This window comes from Nilaparvata lugens, chromosome 2 (genome assembly GCF_014356525.2).
Source record: "Nilaparvata lugens isolate BPH chromosome 2, ASM1435652v1, whole genome shotgun sequence".
Taxonomy (NCBI): domain Eukaryota; kingdom Metazoa; phylum Arthropoda; class Insecta; order Hemiptera; family Delphacidae; genus Nilaparvata; species Nilaparvata lugens.
The window spans coordinates 91,914,722-91,939,947 of record NC_052505.1 but is presented as its reverse complement, the minus strand read 5'-3'; the positions used below and the strand labels follow the sequence as shown (position 1 = coordinate 91,939,947).

The following is a 25,226-nucleotide window of genomic DNA, read 5'->3' as shown; positions in this document are numbered from 1 at the left end:
TTTGTTGCTTATGGAAATATACATTAAGTCTGTTCGGTACACCTTTTTTTTTTATTTAAATTGGAAAATCTTTTTCAATATAATTGTTAAGATCATTATAAGAGTGGGAAACAGCGGCAACTGAAATTTTCTAAGTGGTCTAATAAGCGAGTTATGAGTTGTTGAAGTGCTAACTTTCCAGATTCAGTTTTTCTTTCCAGATCATAAACGGTTTCGAATTTTCCATTGAAGTTTTTTTTTTTAAATTCAATATAGGCCTATCATTGGCTTTGTTCTAATATGCGTTTTTTCGCGATTAATGCCAAAATAAACAAGTTATCGAATTTACAAAAAATGTTACTTTTTTATGAACGATATGGGGAATAAAATGTTTCAGTTTGGAAAGATACATTTTTGAATTTTCAAGAGAAATTCTAATAATTAGTCGAAACCGTTTATGATCTGGAAAGAAAACGGAGTTTAGCACTTCAACAACCCATAACTCGCTTATTAGGCCACTTAAAAATTTCAGTTGTCACTTTTTCTCACTCTTATAATGATCTCAACAATTATTATATTGAAAAATGTTAACCAATTTAAATAATAAAAAAGTGTACCGAACAGCCTTAAAGCTCATTGTGTATCTTTTCGGATGCAACACGTTACTTTAGAGAAGATACAAAAGACCATCTGTTGCTTATGGAAAGATACATTTTCAAGAATGTTTGATGTTTTTGAACGGGTAGTATTGTAGTCTAGTGGCCCTCAGGTAGCTACAGGACCCAGGCTGTACGTACCCGTTCGTTCCATGCGACCGAGGTGACGCTGTTGGCATCGTTGGAGAGGTCACAGAGCCGTGTGACCTGACTGGTGCATGCCGACCACAGGTAAACACAACTGCCCAGGCCAACACTCAGCACGTTCTGGGACGACCAGTCCACCAGGTTCAGGTAGAAGTCGTCCTGAAGCTCGGGCGCGTCCAAAACCTATCACAAATCACACACATCAATATAAATATATGTAAATGTAAATGTACACCATCGGGGAATACTCAAATTTCATTGGGCCAATCACCAGAGCCAAGCCACATGAACTGTTTTTGCACGAGTCAGAAGGACAGGAAGCTCTCCGATTGGCTGATTATCAGCTGATTCTCGAAAGCCATCCCAATCAGCTGATATCACCCAATCGGAGCAAGGTCTATAATACAGGTCATGACACAATCCCGTGATGCATTGCAAAATCACCCATCGGAGCAAGGTCTATAAATACAGGTCATGACACAATCCCGTGATGCATTGCAAAATCGCCATTTTGTGGGGTTCTAGTTCACCAATTTTCAAATTTATTTTTAGCTATTATCATTGTAGATTGAACATAACATGATGTGATATTAGTAATTTGGATTGAAAAATAATTCTTCCTACAGAATTATAGTATTAAGCAAAGTACAAGAAACTGAAATGTTGATTTTTAGATTTAATTGATCAGGAACTTTAAACTCTTTTTGAAGTTGGCCTCGCATATTTCTGTCTTGTCCGAATGCCTTATGAATCATAATCCTTAGTTTACAAGAATAATAACAATTTTTAATAATAATGGAACCATTTATTATTGAAACTTCATTATTGAAAAATCTAAAACCTGAATCATAATCCTTAGTTTACAAGAATAAGAACATTGTTAATAATAAATAAAATGAATAATGGAACCATTTATTATTGAAACTTCATTATTGAAAAATCTAAAACCTGAATTTACATATTATCTGAACCAGAATATTGTTTTTAAATAGCATAATGCATGATTTTGTTACGAGCAAATTGAATTAAGATTGGATATTCAAATGTGCCGCCATAAAAACAGGCACAAAATGGCCGCTCCATAAGGAACACGGGTGTCATGAACTGGTTTATAAGGACCTTGAATCGGAGAACTTCCTGCCCTGCAGACTCATCCGCCGGCAGTGCAAAAACGCCTGAGAAAACGCTTCATGTGACTTGGTCCTTAGACTATAGAAGAAGGCCATCAGAATTACTTGTCAGGCACCACCTCGTATAGGCAACATATAGGCCACTTTTCCGTAAATTATAACTTGACTCTCCCATCTTTATATGTATTCACTTGCTTGATGTACATTAAAAAGAGCCTGAACGGATATAATATAAATGGTGACATTAATAATTATCAAACTAGAGGCAGGTTAAATGTCAGAATTGATTGCTCCTAGGAATTATTGGAAAAATATGTCTATTGAATCATTCAATGAGCTGGCCCCTGAAGTGAGAGATAGTATCTCACAATTCAAAAACGCATAGAAGAATTACTAATTGATAAATTCCTATATTTTGTAGATTTTTCAAATAGTTCTAGTTTTCTCCTGATTAATGACAATGTTGTTAGTCTGCGGCGACACGAGCATTTTTTCCCGCACAGATGCTGCTTGTTTTCACAATGCTTGAAAACCCACTAGATTATAGCCACATGAGGTTGTTTTCATATCTAAGTTGGCACTTTTTTCAGTTGTTTTTAGAAAAAACAACTAACTTTTAGAAAAAAAACTTGTCTATTCAAACAAGGTGACCCGACTAATCCCTGTAATTATAGACCGATTAGTCTTATCAGCAACCTTGCTAAAATAATGGAAGAAACTAATGTCAAGAGTTGTTTCTTTCTTGAATCTTACAATAATCAACAAGAACCATTCGGTTTCCAAATGGTAAAGTACATCTGACGCTCTAATAAAATTCGTCAATACTTTATCTGATAAAATAAACTCCAATAAGAAAACTATTGCAGTCTTCCTGGATATACGCAAAGCTTTTGATACAATACCTCATAATACTTTGTTCAATAAACTGGAGTCCTATGGTTTCAGAGGAGTCTCGCTTAAATTGTTCAAAAGCTATCTGAGTAATAGAACCCAGTCCCTAACCATAAATGATCAATCTAGTGTAACTAACTTAACTTCTTATGGTCTTCCTCAAGGTACTGTACTTCCTCCCATCCTTTTCATACTCTATGTAAATGACCTTTTAAATTTAAGACTTCTAAACTCAACTGTGATATCCTTTGCAGATGATACTGCAGCTATTTTTCACGGTAATTCATGGAATGAAGTTCATACCATAGCTGAAAATAATATGCTTTTAATCAAGAAGTGGTTAGATAAGAATACCTTGAGTTAAATTTTGAAAAAACGAATTACATAACTTTTCTCTGCAAATAGAGTAGGACAGCCCAACGAGAATCAAGATTTGAGACTCCATTCTCAGTGCAATTTAAACTTGGGTAATTGTGATTGTCCCACCATAAAAAAAGTCAATAATACTAAGTACTTGGGAATAATTGATGAAAACCTTAATGGGATGTTCATATTAAATACATATGTAGAAACATTAGATATTTTCTTTTAAATTTTACCAAGTTAACAGAATTCTTAATAAGAACCACCTGAAAATGATGTATCATGCTCTAGTCAAGTCATTCTGCAGTATGGCATAGTGTTTGGGGGGGCTGTTTCAACTGTCATATTGCTGAATTATTTGTAGCACAAAAACTGATAATTAAAACTATATAAGCAAACCCAGGCTCTATCCAACGGATATGGTTTTTAGTGATTTTGAGGTCATGACTATACGTCAATTATACATAAAAACCGTAATTGAGTACTTAATAAAATATAGATCCGATTTTCCTCTCACAATAAACTCCACACTTAATTATTATAATCTAAGGGCCACTGCTAACAATATGTTACCTATAACACTAATATTGAATGTATAAGGAGGCAGTTAATTTACATAGGTACTAAAATAATAAACCTCATTCCAAATCACTTTCTCATGGACAATAAGATCAGCGGAAAAATTAACTGGATATAAAAACTGGACATACAGTAATTTCTTCTTCCATTTAGATATATGACTCGAGATTTCTGCTCCAGCATTGTTTTTTCATTTTTCAGTGGACTCGCTTACCTTTATTTTGAGTACCTATTCCTCTGTTTTCTTCCTTCCCCCCATTTCTCCCTTACCTTTTTCCTCATTACTTCTCTTCTCTTCTTTGCCTGCCTATTACATGGGAAACCATAGTTGGCTAGGTATCTTCCTCTCTTTTTTTCTCTTTTCCAACACACCCAACCACAAGCCCATGGTTTTTTATATTTGTAACATTTATTGTTTTTCTTTGTTTCAAATTCTTTGTAATTTTGTTTTGTCTTGTTATGTGTGTTTTTAATAAATAAATTGAATGAAAATTGAAGAAAATGAGCATGAAAATAACCGCCAAAAATGGACTCAGCGAGCAATCTTAAAGACCTGGTTATAGAGCGTGAAATCCATAGATATTCAATAACATGAGTGGAAAGTGTAATTAGATATTCTTGTACATATTTATTCATTTCTCAAGGCGAAAATCATACAATGATCGATCTGTAGAGAACAACTGTGCTCGCGCAGCCCACTCCAATAACAATGCTGCTTAATGGCCGTTTTCACACTCAACGATTACTCGCCAACACGACAGTACAGAATGTTTACGAAAGACCAAACAAAGGTCTTTCTGTCCTATCGAGTCGGCAAGTGTGAAAACGCCCATCCTTTGAGTTTAAGCAGCGTGGAAACAAACTGCGTTCGCGTCTGGAAATCTGTCCATACGGCCACTCTTTTTTTATCCAATTCAAGGTCTATAAATACAGGTCATGACACAATCCCGTGATGCATTGCAAAATCGCAATTTTGTGGGGTTCTAGTTCACCAATTTTCAAATTTATTTTCAGCTGTTATCATTGTAGATTGAACATAACATGATGTGTTATTAGTAATTAGAAGTGGAAAAATAATTCTTCCTAGAGAATTATAGTATTTAGTAAAATACTAGAAACTGAATTGTTGATGTTTAGATTATTTAATCGATAAGGAGCTTTAAACTCTTTTTGAAGTGGGCCTCGCATATTTCAGTCTTGTCCCAATGCCTTATGAATCATAATCCTCAGGTTACAAGAATAAGAACAATTTTTAATAATTAATAAATGTAGCATTTATTATTGAAATTCAATTATTATAAAATTGAAAACCTGAATTCACATATTATATGAACAAGAATATTGTTTTTAAAATGCATAATGCATGGTTTTGTTAAGAGCAAACTTTTTCAAAAGTACCGCCATGAAATAGGCACAAAATGGCCGCTCAATAAGGAACACGGGTGTCTTGACCTGGTTTTTATAGACCTTGATCCAATTCAATAAAAAATAGCCCTAATTTGGAACATATTTTCAACAAAATTTGGGTGAGGAACTGTTTTCGATTGAGCAAGTTGTTCTTTCTCGATCGATCATTGTATAATTTTCGCCTGTAGAAATAAATAAATATGTACAATAATATCTAATTGAACTTTCCACATGTTATTGAATATCTTTGGATCAATTACCTTGAACGGTATCCTGGAAATCTTCCTGGTGGCTCTGCGAGGTGACCTGAGCAGCTTCTGACTTTTAGGTCCGACCGGTGATAGTGAGTAGGGCGCTATCGACTCTATGTTCTGTTCGTTCTCCACGTGCGTCATATACTGCAACGAACCAAAAACAATTATTAAATACAATCCAGAAACTTATATATTAATATTTAGCAGCGATGATTTTTGGATAAATTCAATTCTTTCTGGCTGAACGAGGGTGTACGAGGGTTTATGCGGAGGACCGAGGTTAATACGAAATAAGGAATCAAATTAACCGACTGGATTGATCTTGAATCTGTCCGCTAGGCGGAACTACGCCGACCATTGCTGGGTGGAAAAGGTTAATGCGGCCGCTCGAATTCCCACCAATGCTGCTATTATTTGCTGTCTCAGCGCGTAGTCAGAGTCAGCCAAGCATCCAGCCTGCACTACGGAGCTAGGTTTAAGGAATAATTTTGCTGTTTCAAATCAAACAAATCAAATTTCATTTATTCAAGTAGTTGCATATAAGACAAGCTTCACAACATTGAATCGTCACAATCAATAATAAACACAGAAAGTACAATAGTGCAAGGAGGAGACGTCAAAGAAAAACACTGCCTTCAGGAACACCCCCTAGAAGAAATCGATTAATTTCAGTTGATTTAAAGGAAATTTTTATTTTGTAATAATTCTATGATATGTAACTTTCTTCCCTCAAGACATCCACACATTCATCCACTGTGTATGGCGCTCTTTTTAACAGAACTTTTCTTATCCTGCTGGTAATCTTTGAAAAGTTAGAAAAATCTTTAAAATTATGGGGGAGTCTATTTATAATTTTTATTGCGCAATAGTGTGGGCCTTTCTCCAGAAGGGTTAGTCTATGTGCCGGGTAACCAAGGATTGAGCCACCACTCCTCGTATTGTAGGAATGATCAAGTAAAAGGATGAGAATGCCCTCCAATTTTTACTAACGTACGTGATGATCTCCAGAAAGTACATGGCTGGCAAAGTTAATATACTCTCTCTCTCTCTCTCTCTCACAAAATAAGCCAACAGGATGTTCGGGCACTGAGGTTGAAGATTATTCTCAGAGCTCTTTTCTGCCTCCTGAAAATTACCCCAAGGTGTGCGTCACAGCCACCCCAGAATATCAAACTGTATGATTAACAGACATGAGATAGCCATGATAGATCGCAAGCAGGGAATTATACCCTACTGCTCCCCTCACACACCTCAGCGAGAACAGAATAGCAGATATCCTATGCAAGAGACGCTGCACCTGATCACCCCATTTCAAGTCATCCTGCAGCTCGACCCCGAGAAACCTCGTCACTTTTGACTGATTGTAACCTACGTTAGGTATATTGTTATAATAATAATAATTAATAATAATAATATAATAATTTATTCTTTGCATGTACATATTTTACAATGTTTGGCAGTTCGTCAAAACAATAAAAACAACAATAAAAACAATAAATTGTTCATAAATATAAACAACAACAAAAATACAAGAAGAAGAACAAGTCAATCAATCAATCAATTAATTAAAAACAACCTGTATGAAATGAAAATTCAGGTGAAATGCTGTAATTTAGATATGTAAGTAGTTAAGAATAATATCATTATTAAATAAAGTCCAAAACAAATGCTGTACATTTCCTCATTGCTGCAAATTAGTTGAGATTTATGATATGACAGATATGGCAGAACCCCCAGAACTCTTCCAACTGTAAAATTCCCTGTTCATCAGCCAGTTTCCCAGGCATTCCTTGAATTCCCTTTTATTCTTCAAATTTGTGATTTCTTTAGGGAGAGCATTTAAAATCTTTTTAATCATATACTGAGGGCTTGTCTCAAAAATTTAGTTTTATGGGCCTGTATTCTCAATTCTCTATTATTCTGGTATGTGTCTGTGGATAGATGCCCCAGTGAGCCAGGACTCTCGCAATTTGAATCCATACATTGCACATTCTTGAATATAGAGGCTAGGAAGAGTAAGCATTTTTAAACTTTTAAATGAACCTCTACAGGAGGTTCTTGGAGATTTCTTCAAAATCATCCTGATAACTCTCTTCTGCATCCTGAATACCCTTATTGAGTCCTGTGAAATCCCCAAAACATTAAGCCATAGGTCAGGAGAGGCTGGAAGTATCCATAGTAGGCAGTCAAGCTCACTTTCTGACTCATTATTTTTGCTAGCCTTGATATTGCAAAGACAGCTTTACTCAGCTTTTTGATGAGGCATTCAATGTGCATCTTCCATTTAAGCCCAGAATCCACTTTTATGCCCAGAAAACCACACACGCCGTAGACAAAACCTCTTCAGCCTCAATCCGAAATTCATACATGGAGGAGTGCTTTGGCGTTGCAAGGAGAAATCGATGTAACAGGTCTTTCTCACATTAACTGACAAACGATTTGCCGTGCACCAATCCTGGATATTACCAATAACTATCTCTCCTTGAGTCTGCAGTTCTCTTATGTCCCCTCCCACGAGTAAAAAGTTTGCATCATCTGCAAAAAGGACAGTGCTTGCCTGTGTTATATTCTTTGGCAAATCATTGATGTACAAGGAGAATAGTATTGGCCCTAAAACTGTACCTTGAGGTACTCCTCTGGTCAGTTGCCTGTCTTGGGATCTGTATTTATAGTTCTTCACGTGACCATTTTCTGCTACAATTTCATGCATGGAAAACAGCTGAAATTGAGAATGAAAAAAAATATTGATACCTGAAAGAGATTGTTGCGTTCAGGTTCGGACCCGGCCGCCGCTCGTCGCACTGCCCCTTCACTCCTCGATGTTGGCTCCGAGCAGCTCGTTGCGCAGCAGACACTGTAGGCCAGGCCGTCACGATTGCTCTCACCCGCCCCACCCTGCCGCCTCCACTGCCTCCGCCACCACCTGCACCGCCGCTCCCACTCGTCTCCCGCGACTTCTTCGGCGCAGTCACGCTCGTCACCGCCCCTCCTGTTAGTACCCAACACACATCAATTGATCAATCAGTTCAGAATTACACAACTTTCACAGACTAGTGCAAAACACATCAACACACCTTACACAATATGCTCTAGGAAATTTCTTTAGAAATCCTATCAAATTAAGCGAGCAATTTCTGAATTTTTATATCTGGTTATTTATATTTATATATGGTTATTTATGTTCAACAGATCACGAAAACGGCACTAACGATTTTTACGAAATTTGGAACATAGTAGGTTTATGATATAAAAATTCGATTGCACTAGGTCTCATCCCTGGGAAAACTCACTGAAGGACAAGAAAAGTATAATTCATTCTTGGAAAAACAGATAATTTCGTCGTCTGTCGATAACAGAAGATGCGTTGTGCCTGTGTGGGAGATAAGCTGTGGTAATCAATTAGCTTACAGTATCTCGCGAGAAATCTAGAAATTTTAATTGACTAGATCAAAATCATCTAATTTGTCGACATGATATTGTATGTAACATAATATTCAAAGTTAATCATAATTTTACAGTTCCAAGAGTGTTATTTTGTTATTCAATTTGGTATGTAAACCAAATACATTTTACAGATGTATACAAAGATTACAAAGATTTAAAAATACAAAGATACACAATAAAAGATACAAAGATTTACAAATACAATTTACAGTTCTAAGTGATTGGTGAGTGTTATTTTGTTATTCAATTGGTATGTAAACAATCTAAATTAGAGCTTTCATGTTTTCAAATATTTGGACTGAAAATTTGACCTGAATTCAAGTGTATGGAACATAACCTACTTTTTGGAAAATTAATAGTGTATAAATCAAAATTCGGGGAAGAAACAGTTTTGGGCTGTGCCTGTTAGTCCTTCCCCAATCATTTTAAAGAATTGAGTTCTGTTTATCAATAAATAAATATCGTAACGAGCGAAGCTCGGTGCCCCGATATTATAAAATAAATCAAGATTTTTCATCTATAATTTTGTAAACAAGTGGTTTTGAAGATCAAAAATAAACTTACAGCTAGCACACAAGTTCGCCAATTCATTTATTTTTTAAAATTCGAAATGAATTATGACATTTGTACAAGGTGGTGCAGAGGAAACGCATGTTTTTCGAACCGCTAGTACTCGGCGACGTATTGCCCTTGAACGAATGTTGGCAGACGGCCCATACTATGTCATTTCAGTTGGGTTGGAACGTACAATATAGTGTCTTCGCTGTTGTAGGCAGTTTTATTAGAAACAATGAATCTGTAGTCACAGTGCAACGCTTTTCCGTCAATATTTTAGAGTTGGACGTCGAGGTGAAGGTCCTGATCAAAATACTGTACTCAGATGGGTTGCAGCGTTTAGAAGTACTGTTTCTGTGATGAAAGAGAAACCACCTGGTCTTCCCCGTACAGTTCGTACTCCGGAAAATGTAGACCAAGTCAGTGCACTACCTCCGTAAACAAAGCCATAGTGCATGACAGGTGGTTGATGGTAACGTCAGGTAACGACAGGAGGTACACCAATAAAAACACTATAGTGGGTCCACGTTAAATGGCAGCGAATAAAGATAGAAGAATAGCGATACCGATTATCTGCATTAATTAATTATATTTCTACACTGTCAAATAGTATTTGTGCAACTAGTGCGCAAAGTGACAGTTTGCTGCACCGAAAGAAACGTTTACGCCCGAGCCGTAGGCGAGGGCGGAATGGTTTCTTGATGCAGCAGAGGAACTTTGTGCACGTATTTCACATTTAATTTTCCTACAGTTACCATTGAATATGAAAAGTGGGTAATTATGGATAAATGGTGGCTGAAATCCATCAAATGTGTGTGTGATGCTGTTATTAATAACAAACTTAATTCATTTAAAAAAAATAATCCGAGTGAATATTCTTTTTATCACTAAGCATAAATATTTTTAATAATGATTTACATTTTATAGTTTTTTCACGAAATTTTCCCATTCATCTAAATTTATATTTTCTTAACGTAAGCAATAATTTTTCATCTCTTCTGATTCCGTACTGCTATTGGAATTACGGCTTTTAATTGCCATACTAATTTTTAATCTTTTATTCTGATCTGGTTAGAGGTTTTTTGCACTTGATATGAAGCTACAGATGACGGGAAACTTGGCGGTGATTTATAATGGATATAAATTCAGAAATCTAGAACTACACTCCAGGATCAGGTTCTACCCCAGGTAGTTTTGGCGTTGTCTGAATAAGAAGTGCATTTGTACAGTAAAACCAGATCACGCATACTTTCTAGAGTCAATCTGACAATTATTCATAATCACCACCGAAGCTTACTGCCAATGGATCTAAGTTGACCTTGAATGACTCAATAGGTAGCCTGGTTACTGATAATGTCGTGCTTTTGAAAAGTCATTCAATACAATGCTGAAATTTTCTCGACCATTCCCATATTTTAATGATCTGAATTACATAGCACCCCGAACTTATCTGCGCCTCCCTTGAATTCTGATTTAAGCCGCCATTTTATGTTACTCTCACGATGAAACTATTGTATTGTTGAGAAAAGAAAACAGTAACAGTACAGTACTCGACTGTAAAGGTAGGCGCACACAGATCGTCATCGGACGGACGGCACGCATCGGACGATTAGATTTGATGCATTGTTTTCAATTGGAGTGCGCATACCTATACGATGTGGATACGCACTCCAATTGCACTTCAATGCATCAAATCTAATCGTCTGAACCGTCCGATGACGATCTGTGTGCGCCTACCTTAATGCTATAGTATGCAAACAATATAATATGCTCTAAAGAAATCACATGTTTGCTTGTTCTGCAAACAGCTGTTTACAGGCTTGATTTCATGCATGGAAAACAGCTGAAATTGAGTATGACAAAAAAATATTGATACCTGAAAGAGATTGTTGCGTTCAGGTTCGGACACGGCACGCCGCTCGTCGCACTGCCCCTTCACCCCCTCGATGTTGGCTCCGAGCAGCTCGTTGCGCAGCAGACACGTGTAGGCCAGGCCGTCACGATTGTTCTCACCGCCCCCACCACTGCCGCCTCCACTGCCTCCGCCACCACCTGCACCGCCACCCCCACTCGTCTCCCGCGACTTCTTCGGCGCCGTCACGCTCGTCAACCGCCCCTCCTGTTAGTACACAACACACATCAATTGATCAGTGACTGTACAAAAGTAGACAAACAATTGAGGGCCTTGCAACAAAAAGGATCCAGCTCCACTTTTTGACCAATTTCATGTTAAGACATTTTCTGATTCCAAAAAAATAGCTGCATCGATTGGTGCAATCAGGATTTGAATCCATTAAAAAAAAACAGAGATAGCATGGGTGTCTTCTTTGGGTTGGCGGAAAAAAGATCCAGCTCCTGGAGCTGAATCGTTTTTGGCCCAACCGAATATTAATATTCAAGAGGCAGTGCTAAAAATACTGGCGGCTGTGAACAGCTGGTTGAATCAGTTTGGCGCTTTTCTAACCTCAATATCTTTTTTGTGCTATAGTATATGCAAATAAAAAGTTTTTCTCAACGAAAACCATCTATAATTTATTGTCAAAGATACCCTGATATACCTGAAATTGAGGCAAAAAAGATTCAGCTCCAAATGATATATATATATATATAATATTATATAATATATATAATATATATATATATATAAAATATTTGATCAAAGAACAAGTAGAAACATCTTTAACTCACTTAGAAGGTGTGTGTGGAGACATATAGAAACATAATGGTAGCTCATAACTGATAGACAAAGAGTTTTTTTTCATAAGTTTTTATTGATTATCTCAAAAACTAGAAATTTGGAGCTGAATCCTTCTTACTGCAATGCCCTCAATTCTCAGCCGCCATTTTTTTCTTCATTCTATCAAAATACTTGAGTAGCTTGGATACTGATATAGTGATGTCCACGTTATAATGGCAGTGTACGATTGAAAATACTGTTGCTGTCCTTTTCTATCATAAAACAAAACAGATCGCAGATATCTCTCTCTCGCTTTGCAATGTTGTCAGTTTGCCAAAATATTTTATTTTTACTTTTGACAGTGACTGTACAAAAGTAGACAAACAATATTATTCTCAGCTGCCATTTTTTTTTTCATTCTATCAAAATACTTGAGTACACAAGTCGTATAATTTATTTAAAATGTATTTTTGAAACAATAAAATAATTTTAGACATTGCCGTATGAGAAAAACAAATTAAAATACCTGAAATGACATTTTAAAAGTTGATAACTAACCATCCTAGACTCATCCATGCTTCAGTTAGGCTACACGTATAGGTTAGACCTCGTACTGGTATAAATAATATTGAAAGGTTATTTCAGAATTATTCACATTAAAATTACTTTTTTTAGATAGGATTTCTATTTTTCTATTATCTTTCAAAGAAATTGGAGTAGAATACCTACCAAATAACTAAATTTCTGTTGTATTGAAATTCATATTGTTGTATCACAGCTTTTTAGATTAGCCGCCATTTCAGATTTGTATACAAATAAAAATTTGATCTCAGTTATAAAAGCAAATTTTTGAATAAAATTATGAAAAAATATATTTTCTTGATTAATTTGACATTAAATTGATTATTTATCAAGGATATGATAATTATTATTATTATTAGATCAAATTTAATGGAATGAATTGAGTGATAGCTGTGTACACTCAGTGGCAAAATGGAGAGACTTGGCAACGTTTTTCTCCTATCTTTCTTCACTGCCATTATAACGTGGACCCCACTATAGTCCTGAGACCATGTCGTCTAATCGATCGTCTAGGACGAGTAACAACTATCGTTCTGACTCGGTCTACATTTTCTGGAGTATGAACTGAATGGAGAAGACCAGGTGGTTTATTCTTCTTCACAGAACCAGTACTTCTAAACGCTGTAACCCATCGGAGTACAGTATTTTGATCAGGTACTGCACCTCGACGTCCAACTCTAGAATATTGGCGGAAAAGCGTTCACTGTGACTACAGATTCATTGTTCTAAAAACTGCTCGATGTGTACGTTCGACGAAATGGCATAGTATGGGCCGTATGTTAACATTCGTTCAAGGTCATACCCCCTCCCGACGCCGACTAATATCGGTTCGAAAACATGCGTTTCGTCTGCACCACTTTGTATACAAATAGGAAATATAGTTCTTGCAATTTTGTATTAAGGGGAATAAATATTATCATCATTAATCAGTGATAGAATATTGAAGCGTCTAAAGTGGGGACAAAATTGAGAGATGGATTCTCACTAGAATATGACCATAACTGTACTTTCACTCAAACTAAAATAGCGTTGAACGTAAATAAAATTAAAATTAGCGTTGAAAGAAATGGTGCATATGGACCTTAATCTCATATCGAGGATAACAAAAATCAGCCCCAGAGAGATGTTTTTGAAAAATACATTCAACTGGCAACAGTCGATCAAAAATGTCGAGCAACAGTTGACCTGAACACATCTAATTTTAGTTATCCAATAAACCAGAATCATTGAACAAAAAATATAAGTTCGGAAATTTTCCGAACGATAACTAACAAATTTCACGATAAACAACATCTTTATAATAACTTCAGTTTTGCTTTATGTGTCTACATTGATAATTAGTTCGTTTGCATTAATAGGAAACGTAAAAACTTCAATAATAAGTTATCCATTATGTAAACTCACATATCCTTTGCGGGGTGACCTTTGATCTTGTCTTATCTAAAAGCCCGAAGAAAATAATTCTTGAACTCTTTTTATCCTGTAATTTATTTTTCAACTTCGACTTAATTAGGGTGAAAAGGATAGGAGGGAGGGTCATCTAAAGGTTAATGATAACCCATAATTTACGATGCACATCAACTGATAAGCTAGTTAACATATTAGTCGTTTATCTTTCAAACATTAATTTAGTTTCCCTTTTATGAATATGATATTCAAACCCTCCCAAGCATTATCAGTATGTTTTTTTCTGTAGTACACTAACTAGCTGCAAGGGTAGAAAGATGAGATAAAATTGTCCAATCATTATTCTTTATTGGACATTCAGAAAAATATATTGTATGCCTATAATCTATAGTGAGGTCCACGTTATAATGGCAGTATTTGATGAACATTGGTGTTGCTATCCTTGTTCATCATAGCGCTTTACTTTTCTAGCTCCGCAATGTTGCCAGATGGTTTTTTAACAATGTAGAAATATAATTTTTGTCATAGTCTTTCATTTTCAGCTGTTTTACATCCATGGAATCAAGCCGGTGTACAGCTGATTGTAGAACAAAATAAACATATGATTCTCATTACGGCATACTATAATGTAATAAAATCATATGTTTTCTTAAAAGTCGAGTATGTTTCCTAGTTCCGTATTTGGAACAGTAAAACTGGTACAAAAACCTTAGACCAGTTATAGAATAGACACGGCCTATTGTAAATTCATACTGAAAGTCGATGAAGCCAACATCTACTGCCATATCTCCAAATCGTGACGTCAGCATCAGATAAAAAATTTCTGTAGAGTTTGTTTACATTGTTTTCCATAGCAGATTGTGTCTATTTCAGCGGGAGCGCAGCTGGAGTTTACCATTTCAATTAATAATAATTTACATCCTTCTGAAATAAAACACATCTGAAAGTTTTCTATCCGATGATGACGTCACGATTTGGAGGTATGGCAGTAGATGTTGGCTTCAGAGGCTAGACTTCCCAGCGTGTCTATCTATAACTGGTCTAAGACAAAAACCGCCTTTTAGCGCTTCAGGTGGAAGTTTTATCAACTTCAATCATGAAATTCCTGATTCGAAGCTTGTAAACTAGGTTATGTTTATAGAATGCATGTAGTAATGTCAGCACAAGCAGGTAATGTTTTCTGTTTCTCAATTATTCTTTTCTAGATTATTATGACAGAAAATAGTGTAAGTTACTTGGACGTGAATGTCTTTTGCAGTGCTCAAATGAAATGCTAGACTCGGCTAACGCCTCGACTAGAAACATCATTCTCGCCTGCAAAAGGCCCCTTCCCGTCCTTGTGACTTAAGATACTATAATTGACAAAATATTTAATCTCAATTATAAAAGTTTATTATTCAATCATTGGGAAAAATATTTTCTTGACGAATAAAATATAATTTATCTATTTATTTATATTTTTTACAAAGAAACACTGATTGGGAGAGAAAAAACTAAGGATACTCCTTGTACTATTTCTCTCCCAAATTTAGATCATTTATAAAGTCCAAAATAGGGTTATGATTTCACTTTACTAAAATTTAGTCCATTTTCACTCAAAAAACAACGAAAACTAAGATTTTTAAATTTTGACGGTTGAAAACAGAATAAAAAACAAAAATATCACACTCAAATCACCATTAATAATAATTGGAAAATTTTTGAGTAATTTTTTCAAAATCTAGAGCCAGAAAAAACACAACTAGCTATTCAGCTAAGCTGATTACAGTGAATTGATTATTATTTAAACAAGAATGAACAGTTAATATTACATCAGATATACCGGTGTCAGCTATCTAGAAGACAGTGGCAAGGCAGAGAATCGGCAACCCTGTTCTATCTTTCTCAAATACCATTATAGCGTGGACCTCTCTATAGTAATAATACGCAATTCTGAAATTTATGGACACTCATCGATTGCTGGTCAAGAACACAGAATATATTGGCGTAACATTCTAGATTGTAATACACAAATAGAAAGACAACCATTTAAGGGATTTGACTCAATGACCAATTGCTAACAGCAAAACTTGATTTGATATTTACCTAAGATCTGTTTAATAGCATATTGAAAGTTGTAGATTTTGACAAGAGTCAATAAAAATATTGACTTTCAATAACTAGTTGACCCAGCGAAGTGAGGTCTAAGATTCAAGTCGACGGTTTGGCATTGTTTATATGTTGCGCTTTTACAGCGAAACGCGGTAATAGATTTTCATGAAATTTGACAGGTATGTTCCTTTTTAATTGCGCGTTGACGTATATACAAGGTTTTTGGAAATTTTGCATTTCAAGGATAATATAAAAGGTAAAAGGAGCCTCCTTCATACGCCAATATTAGAGTAAAAATCAGACTAAAGAATTATTCATCATAAATCGCTGACAAGTGATTACACAGATGTGTGGAGATTGGAGAAGCCAGTCTATTGCTGTATTTCCATAAGGTCTATGGTTTCAATCCGGTACTTGTGGATGAGAATACTGCGTATTCACAGAACTGTGAACAGTAGACCTCACGCAGTATTCTCATCAACAAGTACCTGATTGAAACTATAGACCTTATGGAAATACAGCAATAGACTGGCTTCTCCACACATCTGTGTAATCACTTGTCAGCTGATTTATGATGAATAATTCTATAGTCTGATTTTTACTCTAATATTGGCGTATGAAGGAGGCTCCTTTTACCTTTTATATTATCCTTGAAATGCAAAATTTCCCAAAACCTTGTATATACGTCGACGCGCAATTAAAAAGGAACATACCTGTCAAATTTCATGAAAATCTATTACCGCGTTTCGCCGTAAATGCGCAACATATAAACATTTAAACATTAACAGAAATGCCAAACCGTCTACTTGAATCTTAGACCTCACTTCGCTCGGTCAAAAAAAAAAAAATTAAAAAAGACGACATAAAAAAGATGAAAAGAGTCGTAGATTTTTCCCGATTGAATACTGTAAAGTATTAAATTCGGGAGAACAATAAGAAAGAACACATGATGTTATAAATATTGATATGTTTAAGTCTCCATACAGGACTTCTACATATAAAAAGTCCTGTTTATATTGGAAACGTAAATGCGTTGAGTAGTTGGATGGGTGACCATTTACTCACCGGTATGAGTGAGAACCTGGTCTGCCAGCTGGCTCCTCCCCGCGCGGGAATGTACCGATCAGCGACGGGAAGCTCGCGGGGCAACTTCGCTGTTAGCTTCGACATCGTCGACTGGTGAAAGTCGAAACATCTCGATGATATCGATAATTGGTCCTGCAACAAAAAAACCTAATCAATAAATAAATAATATACTGTTTAACTTGAGATTTACTAATGATTATAGTAAATCTTCATCATTCTTCAAGAACCAATGAGACTCCGTAATTAAGAATACAATATGAATGGAATAATAATAATAATAATAATAATAATAATAATAATAATAATATAAATAATCCTTCCTTCCTTTCCTTTTTCTTCGTCCTGGTACCTCCAGAGGAGGGGAGTTTAAAACAGGAAATATAACAAACAAAAATGAATAATAAACAAAGCAAGAATGACAAAATAATGATAAGAAAGTTCCTTTTCAGTGGAAAATTTCAAAACTTATACACCAGACGAATTATAAAAATACTGAAATAATAACAATATCGAGTGACCTGGCTGGCTCAGGTCTGGTGTCGGAGTTTTCAGGTCTTATCTGATCAATTTCAGGACCTTTGACATGACCAAACGACTGGTTTTTAGGTAGCCGGGATCGACGGTTTAAAGTAGGCGCACACAATCGTCATCGGACGGATCGGACGATTAGATTCGATGCATTGTGTTCAATTGGAGTGCACATATCTATCCGCATTGTATAGATATGCGCACTCCAATTGAAAACGAAGTATCAAATCTAATCGTCCGATCCGTCCGATGCGTGCCGTCCGTCCGATGACGATCTGTGTGCGCCTACCTTTAACGTGTACATCCGAAACACGGGAGTGACCCGTGCAAAATATCTCGCCCTGGCCGGGATTCGAACCCGGGCCTCTGAATTATAAAGCCAGAATTTAATCCAATGAGTGGAATTGAGTACTTAGTAATTTTAATGAACAAAACGTCAAACTTAACCCTCCTAATCGTTATCTCAGAATCTAATTCTAGAGGGACGTAAATATAGATAATATTTATAGTGAGGTCCACGTTATAATGACAATATCTGATTAACATTGGTGTTGCTATCATTCTACAAAGCAGATAGCGCTATCTTTTCTAGCTCCGCAACGTTGCCAGATCGTTTTTCAACAATCTAGAAATATAATATTAACAAAATATTCTCTCAATTGAAAAATTTATAATTTAATCATTGGAAAATATATTTTCTTGATGAATAAAATACAACTGATCAATTCAAACAATAATAAATAATTAATATTACATCAGATAAACCGGTATCAGCTATCCTCTAAAGAAGGCAGAGATTCGGCAACTCTGATCTATCTTCCTCCACCGCCATTACACTACCTTCACCGCTCCACCATGGTTCATAGTGGGGAAGTAGAGCTAAGAGGTCGAGATATGCCTCAATATACGGTAACACAAAATAATACATATTGTGTTATGGTGCGCCCGCATAGTAGTTAGTAGTATAGTGTATAAGTACGTCCAACATTTATCAAATAAGATCACTCCTCACATCTACTTCAATGCATAGCTATCTATACGACCAATCATTCAATTTCCGTTGACAATGTACCCCTATCTCAAATTTGATGTATGACTCTGATGATGCAATATAGATAATATCTACTATCTACATCAGAATTTGGAATTCAATAGACAATTCCAACAGATTTCCCCACATCTTTGTAACTATATCTGCTTTGTTCAATATACAGATGGCCCACGAAAGGTGTAACAGCCGAATAGCAAAGATTCTACATTGAATTTGCAAGAGTTTTCGAGATCTGTCTATATTTTTGAAAAAACGACAATAACTAGAGAACTACCATTCAAAATCTGGTTCTGAGGGCATGGTTGGAAAGAGAAAGAGATATCCAATAAGATTCACAGTTTGTTCCTTTTTCAACTTTTTATGAGCGTTCAAACTGTTTCAAATTTGGCGTTGAACTCGACGGATGTACTTTTTCTCCTTTGAGCGCCCATAAAAAGTTCAAAAACGTCAAAGAAACAAATTATATGAATCTTATTGGAAATTTCTTCCACTTTCCAACTATGTCCTTAGAATTCGATTTTGACTTATAGTTTTCTAGTTATTGACTTTTTTCAAAAATATCGACAAATCGATACATCTGGATACTAAGGTCGATCGGAATATGAAAATTTTACTAGACATTTGTTGTAGCAAATTTCATGTAGAATCTATTATCTTCGGTTGTTACAACTTTCGTGAGACACCTTAGTTATCCTTAGTGAGAAATCCTTAGTTACTTAGTTTTTTTTAAACATATTAAAACTAGTCACTCAATAGACTAACCACAAATTTTTCGTTAATAGAACTTATCCTATAACTAAATAATTTTATACTGAAGTATCCAGGGAAATCTTTAGTTACTTTCTATAAAATATAATTACAGTACGTTCTTTCCATTCACTGCTTTTGCTATCAATCAATCAATTATATAATTATATTTTCTAATATTCAGGCCTTTATATATTTTCAATTTTTCACTCGACTAACTCAAAGGCTCAACTGACTCTACCTCGACTCAAATCGTACGACTCCAGTCGAGGATACTCCAGTCTCTCGACCTCAACACTTTTTTGCTCATTGTCACTACTTCAGTTCCACGCTACTCCATTTTCTAACCTTACTTTATTAATAATATAAGATCTAATTCGTCACTACTTAGCATGTAACAAATTTGATAATTAATATAAATATATTGTCTTATATAAAATGATGAAACATCACTTTCATAAAACATAACCTCACTTTCACTTTTTGTGTAGTTGAGAAGTTGATAATGTGGTAATTATTCATATTGAATGAAAAAGACTAAGAAATTGTCAAAAAAACCACAGATTTATTGATACTTAGAAAGACGGGTTTCAGTTATTACACCATTGTCAATCTCTGATAAACAATCTCTACTGGTCTGAGTGTCACCATTTTAAAACACAAGCTGCATCGAGAAGAGACTAGAGTAGCAGTCTCTTCCCGACTTGAGTCGTGTAAGTGTGACTTGAGCCAAAGGGTTAACCTCATCATAAAATAAAAAACGGCTTGATAGTATCAAAACCACCAATTTATTAAAACAATTTCAGATTTTTGAAATTGTTTCAACAAATTAGCCCAATGGTTTTGACAATTTCAAGTAGGTTTCATCCAATATGGATATCTAAGGCTCAACCCACTTACGCGACTCAGGTCGAGAAGAGACTCGACTCTAGTCGAGAGCATGTGTTTCCAAATGGTGACACTCAAACCAGTCGATTGTAGTCCCCGCGACGTCACCATTTGAAAACACATGCTCTCGACCATAGTGAGGTCCACGTTATAATGACAGTATTCCATCAACTTTGGTTTTGCTATCCTTGTCTATCATTCGACAAAGCCGGTGGTATATCCTTTTCTAGTCCACAACGATGCAAATTATGTTATGACAGTGTAGAAATATAATTAATTAATGCAGAGAATCGGCATCACTATTCTTCTATCTTTACTTTACTTTACTTAACTTTCCTTGTTCGTCACAATTACTGAACTGCATTAAGGGAGCAACGATCCCGCAGTATATGACACGTCAAAGTTCAATATAATATCTACCATCCCTCTTATTTCAACACAACAGATCCCACATAACATACATCAATCAAACACTATTCAACAAGGAAGTCTGCTAACCTGTACGGACACAATACAATAAGGAATTCCCTGAGTGTTTTTTTGAACTCCTTCAAGCCATCAATTTCTCTTATGTGAGATGGGTGAATTAAATATTTCCATTCCCATATAAAACGGGCCACTCGCAGCGGCTTAGTCTATGATGTGGGTAAAAAAAACCTCTAGATCGTGTATTATGGGGATGACTCACTGGTTCTCCTCATACATTCGTCTATTTTTAAAAACGAAGATTGCTAAATCTAATATATAATAGCAGGAGCCGTCAGCAATCTCTTTTCTTTAAATAAGGTCTGCAAGAGCGCATTGTATTAATCTTATAAATTATCCTAATGGCTTTCTTCTGCAGTATGAATATTCCATTATTCTCTATACTTTTTCCCCAAAAAATAACTCCATATCTCATAACTGACAGAAAATAAGCATGATATACAAAAAGAACAGTTTTTTCACTCCCTACTCTAGCTATTACTCTTAATGCAAACAAGGCTCTATTCAATTTACCAGTATCTTTATCTACTGCCATTATAACGTGGACCTCGCTATAGAGTCGGGTCTCTCCTCGACCTGAGTCGCGTAAGTGTGAGTTGAGCCTTACACAACAACACAGAAAGTTTTTTTTTTATAAAAACATGAACTGACCGCTTGTGACGCTGCACTACTGGCCACCTGCTGACTGGTCACTTTCTCACTCTCCTCGGCGACCCCCTTCTCAGCATTGCAGTCCATGAGCCAGCGCTCCACCGAGTCCTTCTTGACGGGCGACGGCGCAGGCGTCAAATTCTGCGCTACATTCTCCACGTTCTCAATGTCCATGTCACACAGAGTGTCGGATAGGTCTGCCGGTAGCGGCCGTTTGTTGCTGACCGCTTCGTACTCTGTGGTCGGTGACGACATAGTGGGGCGAATCTTGACCGATCGCATGTAGTAGGCGGCCGTCTGTTTGATGAGGCGTTTCGCATACATCGGGTTCATCTCGCATTCTTCCACGTCCATCGATAGGCGGTCCATCTGCAATCAATCAATCAATATTTGGATGATAATCTATATATACATAGATATATATACATATATACATACTATGTATAAAAGCGAAATGGCACTCACTCACTGACTGACTGACTCACTCACTCACTCGCAGAACTGAAAATCTACCGGACCAAAAACGTTCAAATTTGGTAGGTATGTTCAGTTGGCCCTTTAGAGGCGCACTAAGAAATCTTTTGGCGATATTTTAACTCTAAGGGTGGTTTTTAAGGGTTTAAAACTCTTTTAGCATGTATATTCTTCTTATTCCAATATCTTAGAATTATAATTGAAATGTCCATACCATATGTTAATATAGAACTATAATCTAGAGAGAGTACCTCTTCGAAACAGTTGTTCTGGTAACTAAATTAAAATTTTTGTCAGGTTGGCATTAAGTTGAGTTGACTTTGTTTAGGTTGGCACCAAGTTGAAGAGTGAAATGCATTTATCCAGGACTCCTAAATACCAATTTATCCAGTTAGCCAAAATTAGCGTTTTCTCAGCTTTTCTGCGTTCCTCACCTTTTTCAATAATTGATGGAAATATATTTAAAAAATTCAGTACACAGGTTTAGCTGAGTGGAAGAATTTTGTTCGCCAAAGATACGCCGATATAGTAACAGGTGTTTTTCGAGATCAAATTGACATAATACGTTCAAATTCGGTACACAGGTTCCGCTGAGGTCCACATGCAGGCGAGCGAAGCGAGCCCGCTGATCTCATTTTTGGACGATCAAGTCGGGGGTCCAGGGGGCGGAACCCCCTGGCTAGACGGATATGGCGAGCGAAGCGAGCCTGACGGCTAGTGTCAAATATAAAGGCAACTGAAATCAAGAGGATTTACAATCAACTTGTTTTCAAAAAAAAAGAATTCTTATAGTCTGTCCAAACTGCCATGAGCCCTGAAAGATTAAGCCGACCCTCGCTCCCCCACGCTCAGGCACACACGCCCGGCCTACCTGCGCCATTGATACTACTACGTAGTATACACATACAGGTAGGAAGACCGTCCCTTTACTCACACACGCAAAAGGAGACTGCGCTTGTGTGTGTGTGTGTGTGTGTGTGTGTGTGTGGTGTGTGTGTGTGTGTGTGTTTGTGTGTGTTGGGTGTTGTGTGTGTGTTGTGTGTGTGTGTGTGTGTGTGTGTGTGTGTGTGTGTGTGTGTGAGTAGTAGGAGGGTCAGAGCTCATGCCTGTTTGGACAGAGTATAGATGGCTCGGAGGTCTTATGCCTGACCATTTCCTTATGCAATGTTATTTCATAGTTTACATGTAATTTTGGTGGCTTGCAATAAGCATTAGTAAGATGAGCTGTTATTGGAAAGTGTGCAAGGTGAGTGAATGTGAGAGTGAATGGTTGCTATAGTGAGGTCCACGTTATAATGGCAGTGGATAAAGATAGAAGAACAGCGTTGCCTTGCCTCTGCATCAATTAATTATATTTCTACATTGCCAAAAACAGATTTGGCATCGTTGCGGAGCTATAAAAGGATAGTAATACCTTCTTTGTTGAATGATAGACAAGGATAGCAACATCAAAGTTCATCAAATACTGTCATTATAACTTTGACCTCACTATAGTCTTTTCTTTCTCTCTTCTTTTTCTTTCTCCATTTATTCATGAATTTAAAATTAATTAAAGTGATATTCATTCCTACTTGCAAACGTGGAGTATTGTATACTTCCAGCAAGTAGTATTTTTTATTCCAATTAACAAATTTCTTTTTAATAAAACATAACAGTATTTATTTTATAAATCTTTTATTAATTACTTTTTATCTTACTGACCAGCTGTGTGTTTCTGTTTTCCTTATTAATTCTGATTGTAAATATTGTGAGTTTGAATAAATAAAATTTGAATTTGAATAATATATAATTTGTTAGATATATCAATTTATTGATAGACTGCACAATATCCAATCTCTTGATCAAGGACCTGGGTACAGGATGTCCCACGAAATGTCTAACAGCCGAGGGCCATAGATTCTACATGGAATTTGCAACGAGGGTTGAAAAGTTTCCAATAAGATTTATTATAAGATGTTCCTTTGTTTGACGTTTTGAACTATTTATGAGCGTTCAAACTGTTTCAAATTTGCCTTTGAACTCGACAAATGTTCTTTAATTTCCCACCTTTGAGCGCTCATATACAGTTCAACAATTATTTTCTTTCCAGAACGATTGCTGGAATATTGTTAATTTCATTTTGAATTGTCTGCTTTGATTCAACCACAGTTATTGGTCAAGTTGGGTAGAGGTTTGATTTGAGATAGCTCCACAAACAGAAAATCGCAGGTGGACAGATCATGGGACCAGGAAACGCAGATGTTGCAGCGATCAATGAGGAATCGTCAACACAGATTTTCAAGAGTGTATTCGTTCAGGAGGAAGCCATCTTAAAGAAGTAATTGTCAAAAAGTGATAGATGTTTATGGCAGGTGATAGATGCTTAAATGGCAAGTCTTAACTATACATTAGTTTGAATAAACTCATTTTTGCCCTTCCCACTAATGTTTTATGACGTTTTTAAAAGTTACCGTTTTTCTGTATCATCCTGTATATCTTGAAACCTAAGGCACAGTATACATACAGTATGGAAACTCGGCTAGTACCCTGGCGCAAAAATCCGCCATCTTGTTAGGAAGCGCCGCATTGTAATAGTATTGATCACTTCACTGATCCGGATCAATTGTTCTTGTTCACTGGCGCGAGCCAATCAGAGGACCAGGATTGGAACTTCCTAAGGTCACGTGACGTGTCTAGTATTTGTGCCATGTAAAAAGCATTGGTTAGATAGGCGTTTGATTGACAGTTTCTATTCTGTACCTAAGGTAGATTTACTGATAGAAAAATTTACTGGACATAGTTTTTGTTGCCAATTTCATGTAGAATCTATGGTTGTCGGCAGTTACTTTCGTGGGAAACGCTGTACATTTTTCGTATTATGAATGACTGGGAAATAAGCAACCGGCTTTAAAAGAAGTCTGAGAAACCAATTGGTAGAAGAAAGAATGAATAGTGCTATCATTTTTTTCTGATGAGAATGATGCCCGCATAAGCTCTGGGCTTGTGCCTGGCTGATGAAATAGATGATGCAGTTTACAGTTTCTTGTAGCTTCTGATCCAGTGGGAGTGATTTTTGAGCTCATAGGTTAGGTACTGCCTGTTAGCATAACTGGTCTCAAGCTGACACCGTTTGAACGGGAGTACTGATAACAAGACGCTTATCTCAATCAGTGC

General features: G+C 36.3%; 3 protein-coding genes across 4 annotated transcripts in view; 1 reads left to right on the top strand and 2 right to left on the bottom strand.

The window, feature by feature from the left end:
* The window catches only part of LOC111061043 (semaphorin-1A), a 530,166-nt gene that overhangs the window by 242,773 nt on the left and 262,167 nt on the right, over window positions 1-25,226 (top strand). The window lies entirely within an intron of this gene.
* LOC111060595 (fizzy-related protein homolog) overlaps window positions 1-25,226 on the bottom strand; it is a 92,042-nt gene that overhangs the window by 14,326 nt on the left and 52,490 nt on the right. Inside the window, exons 2-6 of the mRNA XM_039422106.1 lie at window positions 21,600-21,968; window positions 17,228-17,380; window positions 11,282-11,524; window positions 5,413-5,550; window positions 777-965 (exon numbers count right to left, since the gene is read on the bottom strand). Of these exons, the coding sequence (XP_039278040.1) occupies window positions 777-965; window positions 5,413-5,550; window positions 11,282-11,524; window positions 17,228-17,380; window positions 21,600-21,968 (1,092 nt within the window). The remainder of the gene's footprint in view (window positions 1-776; window positions 966-5,412; window positions 5,551-11,281; window positions 11,525-17,227; window positions 17,381-21,599; window positions 21,969-25,226) is intronic.
* LOC111048331 (60S ribosomal protein L24) overlaps window positions 1-25,226 on the bottom strand; it is a 77,179-nt gene that overhangs the window by 37,740 nt on the left and 14,213 nt on the right.